The 4566-nt window shown below is 61.1% G+C and overlaps 2 protein-coding genes across 2 annotated transcripts; one reads left to right on the top strand and one right to left on the bottom strand.

Annotated features, from left to right (window-relative positions):
- Window positions 1-17: 17 nt before the first annotated feature.
- MNEG_14284 (hypothetical protein) lies at window positions 18-877 on the bottom strand (the record flags this gene model as incomplete). Its single annotated transcript, XM_014037245.1, has 1 exon — window positions 18-877. A coding segment is annotated over one exon (860 nt), but the record flags the coding sequence as incomplete, so codon positions are not given.
- A 2239-nt stretch (window positions 878-3116) lies between these two features.
- Window positions 3117-4391, top strand: MNEG_14283 (hypothetical protein; the record flags this gene model as incomplete). The annotated part of the gene is made up of 4 exons (XM_014037244.1): window positions 3117-3259; window positions 3540-3650; window positions 4025-4238; window positions 4332-4391. The coding sequence occupies 4 exons, from the start codon at window positions 3117-3119 to the stop codon at window positions 4389-4391; spliced, it is 528 nt and encodes a 175-aa protein (XP_013892698.1).
- Window positions 4392-4566: the final 175 nt, after the last annotated feature.

Here is a 4566-nt window from a genome sequence, read left to right as displayed (position 1 = left end):
GGTGCCTGCTGTAATACGCCACCTTGCCGGCGCCCCGCGGCGGCAGGCCCCCGGCGGCCGCCGCATAGCCCCCACGGCCGCCCTCGCCGCCTGCGCCCCTGCCGTCATCGCCCGAGTCGATGTCGCTGGCACTGTCACTGTCACTGTGACTGTCGCTGCGCCGCCGCGAGACAAAGGGGCTGCTGCCGGGCGAGGGGGCGCGCAGCCCGCGGTGCCGCTGCGGCGTGACTGACTGCCGGCCGGCGCGCCGCAGGGGAGTGCTGTCAGGCGAGTTGAGCGAGGCGCGCCAGGGCGTTCCGCCGCCGGCGCCGCCAGGTCGCGGCGTGCGCAGCGCCTCTTCTTCTTCTTCCAGTCCTTCGTCGCTGCTACTGCTGCTGCCCCGCGATGCGGTGCTGTCGCTGCTCGTCAAATCTCCGACAAAGACGGCGCTGTCGAGCGCCGCCGACTCACTCTCATCTGAACCCCCGCCGCAGCACATGCATACAGCCGATCCACATGCGGGGCACACCGGTGGCAGGGATGGGACGCGCTGCCGCGAGCGCCGGCCTGGCGGTGCGTCGCCGCACGGCGACACTGACATGGGGCGCGGCGGCGGCGACGCCGCTGGCAGAGGAGGACCGTCATCATACCAGCCGCCGCCGGCCTCGCCGCCGTCCAAACCGTCACCATTGTCCTCTTCATCCGCTTCGCTGCCGCTCGTGTCGCCTGCGCTGCTGTCGGCGGCTGGTGCTGAAGGGCCACGCTGGGAGGCCGGCGGCCGCAGCGCAGCTGCAGCAGGGACGCCGATTGCCGGGTCGGGCGATGCAGGCAGCCCGGAAGCAACAGCGCCACCCCGGTGGTGCTTCTCTGCGTGCCTGTATGCAGAAGAAGACTTCATTGGCGATTGGTTGGGGCAAAGCAGGCAGCTTCGGAGGCCGCCTACTGCGGGGCTCAGCACGCCCCGCCAACTGAGTCGGGACATTGCTGATTGTTGTATGAGGTCTACAATTCGTCCATCACCAGCCACAAATAAACCAGACGTAGTGCGCAGACGACACCGGACTGCGCCGACGGAATGTTTTGGCTCTACCGGTATGACATGGGCAACCGCTGCAAAGGTGATTCGAATCGTACGATATCATACGGTACCGTAACAAGGTAAACACTTATGACATAGCAGCTGATCAATCAACCTCGACACCATGGCAGGCCTAGAAGCAGATCGCTCGTTCAACGCGATTGATCTGGAGGTGGCCGTGGAGGGGCACGAAGGCCGATTGCACGTTCAGGTGGACACATTCAGGCCTGCTCACACCTGCCTCAATCAGCTCTTCGGTGCAGCCGGACTGGACCCGGCGCGAGCCGTCTTCTACGACCCCGCGGCCAACGAGCCTCCACCCGAGCCAACATTGCAGCTTGAGTCCCTGGCTGCCCGCCTGGATCACGCACTGAAGCAGCCCGAGTGCGGCATCGCGATCCTGCGGCGCGTGCGCCTTGCTCCTCCATGACGCCTGGGCGCCGCGGAGGCCGTGGCAGACGACGGCGGCGGAACTTTGACCCTGTCGTTGCGCGCGCGTGCCCCTGAAAGCCCCAGGGCGACTGGCGGCAGCCACTTCGGGGCGCGAGGTGCCGGCGGCAGCCGCAGGCGCAGCGCCAGCGCCAGCGCGGAGGCAGGCGAGGGCGCAGACAGCGGCGGCCACGACGGCGGCGGCGCGGGCATGACAGACGCGCAGATCAAGGAGCTCAATGGGTGCAAGACGGGCGCTGCGCGGGAGTTCGTACCCCGGATCAGGACAGGTGAGAGCCGGCGGCTGCCTTGTGTGCAAATTGCACAGCAAGTTAACCCTCTGGGTACCAAGTGTGAATATATTCACATCAACCCCCCATTCCTTCCCCTACATGGCGTGTTGGGCCCCCGCTGAGCAGCATTCGATAGACATTTGATAGATCCCACCCTGGCACCGGGCAGCGGGGCAAGCAATTGCGTACAGCGCGATTCTATACGTATAGAAACTTTCGCGCTCCACCGGTTCGAGCGTTCCAGGGCGATTCGCGGTGCCCGCCAGCGGTTTTCTAGTGACCCTAGCCTACACTAGTTCATTAGAGCCGCTAGCACGGCATTTGCTCGAAAGTTTGAGGCCTTTGAGGCGCAAGAGCCAGATCAGCTGCCCGCGCCACAAATGCTCTCCCAGCCCCTCAATGCTACATAAAAGACATGGAAACCCATCCAAATATATCCTATGATGAGTAACAGGGCTAGCTATGACGTGGCTGGGCAGTGACTTGGGCTTTGATGTGGGGCCGCAGGCGTGGTGTGTGCGTCGCAACTAAGGTGATGTTCAGGCATGTGAAGGCTCCCACAGTGCTGTTGCACGCATCCCCATGTGGAAATTCCTTCATCACGTCGCATACATGCACGTTGCCGCAAATTTAGCGACGTCGTTGAGGCGGCAGCGCCCCCCAACAGTGTGGCCAAGGCCACGCTTGCCCCGCTTGTCGAGGTGCTCAATTGGTGACTCACCACTACAAATGTATATATAATGATTATGTCACACATTTTATTCTGTAATGCGGAGCTCTTTCCCTGTCTGGCTCCTGCCATGTGCTGGGCGCTTCTCTGAGCAGCAGCAGCGGGTGACACACGCCGACACAAGCTGCATATGCGACGTCAAGCCGATTCCAAACAATTCAAAATAAAATAATATATCATTATTCGTGGCCGCGTAACCTGTAGATCCTTCGCGGCATGCGGCAAGTTGCGTTCGCGAAACGCGATCCGTAGCGCTCACTGGATCTTCTAGGTGTGGATCGAGTCATTTTAAGGCTTATTACGTGGCGCATATACAAGCTAACTCGTTGTGGACCACAGTGCAGCACCCTTCCCAGAATTAGTGCGCACTGGCGGTACCCAGAGGGTTAAATGCCGTTGCTGCTGGGCAGCAGGACACAGGCGGGCAGAGCGCAGGGTGGGGGAAATACACGCCGCGTTGGGATAAGCAAGCACTGATCCAATGCTAGTGTCCTTGCCGTCTAGACCCGACTGCCTATGTCAAGCACGCCAACAACACGCCGCACTAAACGCGCACCGTTCCGCCCAACGGTGCGCTTCTACTGCAGAGGACGGGCAGTGCAAGCTGATGGGCAAGTCTGCCGCCCAGAAGAGCCCAGCCCTCAAGCTGTGCATCCAGGCCGGCGCTGGGAAAACGGTGTTTGACTACCTCACCAACGCGGGGCGCAAGGCGCCGCTCAACGTCAAGATCCTCAACCACAATTGGACATCGTGAGAGCGCACGCGCGCGAGCGTGTGTGTGCGTGTGTGTGTTTGGGAGGGCGATAGTTCATGCGCATGCGTCACGCCGTCATGATGTCACTGCAAAGGGTTGGTGGCTGTCACAGCGAGCCATGTGGGGCTGATGCAATGCGTCTCAGGGCCGCATGTGCAATATCAAGTCGGGCACAAATCTGTCATATCCGGTGCATTCTCACAACCCATGCCGCCTCGCATCCACCACCCACCAACTCAACCCCCCTCACCCCCGCCTATGCGTCTTCCCACACAGGTACCTCGCCACCTGCAGCAATAAGTCACTGCTGGTCGTACCACCAGGCGAGCGTGAGACGTCACCCATCAAGGGGCTGCTGGGCGAGCCAACAAGCAAGAACAACTGCTGGTGAGTTGCAGCTGGCCCTCTCGCTCTGTAGGCCCCACGAGTCTGGGCCGTGCGGCGCAAATCAGGCCGTTTTGCACACCCGCCCATTGCAAACGCGAGACGCCACACATCAAATCACCTGTACGGCTGTCAGCGGCGGTGACTCTTGCATTTTTCTGGGCCTGCAGGCGCTGTGACGGGGCGGGGCTGTCAACCCCTTACAACTACTGTTGTGCATGCCGCACTCACCTCGGACCCCTTCGCGTCTGCGTACCGCCATCCAGTAATGCAATCGTGCGTTTGTGTAGGCATGCCCACATGATAGCCAGTTGTTCAAAGCTTCAACCACGTCCCACACACGCACTGCATGCGGTTCAAACACCAATCCTGCCCAGGCCCCTGACCGAGTCAAGGCTGATTGAAATCGCCGAGACCGTCGACCTGAACAAGGAGAGGAGTAAGGGTGTGGACGTGCAGCGGCTGAAGTTCTTCGCCAGGTTTGGTGGCGAGAACGGCGTCGTGACTTCCAGCAGCGTGGCCGCCGCGCGCACCGCAATCAAGGCAGGCGAGCTGCCGCCGGGCAGCAGCGCTCTGGCCACACAGCAGCAGGTGGGCAGGGAAGGGCACCGCCTTGACAAAAATCTTCATGCTGAAAATCTTCCCATTAGTAACCCCCTGCCGCGCAACGCCGTCTTGTTGTAGATGCCCCCTTACCCGCATGACATGTGCATGCCCGCAGATACACATGCACACACCAAATAAAACACATGCACACGCACGCACATATACTTGACCTTGCCACAAGCACACACATGCACTCAAACACATGCAAGCAAGCTCTCTCGTGTGCACGCGCGCGTGCACACACACACACACACACACACACACACACACACACACACACACACACACACACACACACACACACAAGCACACA

This window comes from Monoraphidium neglectum (genome assembly GCF_000611645.1).
Source record: "Monoraphidium neglectum strain SAG 48.87 unplaced genomic scaffold scaffold04379, whole genome shotgun sequence".
Lineage (NCBI taxonomy): Eukaryota > Viridiplantae > Chlorophyta > Chlorophyceae > Sphaeropleales > Selenastraceae > Monoraphidium > Monoraphidium neglectum.
This window is presented reverse-complemented; position numbering and strand designations above follow the sequence as displayed.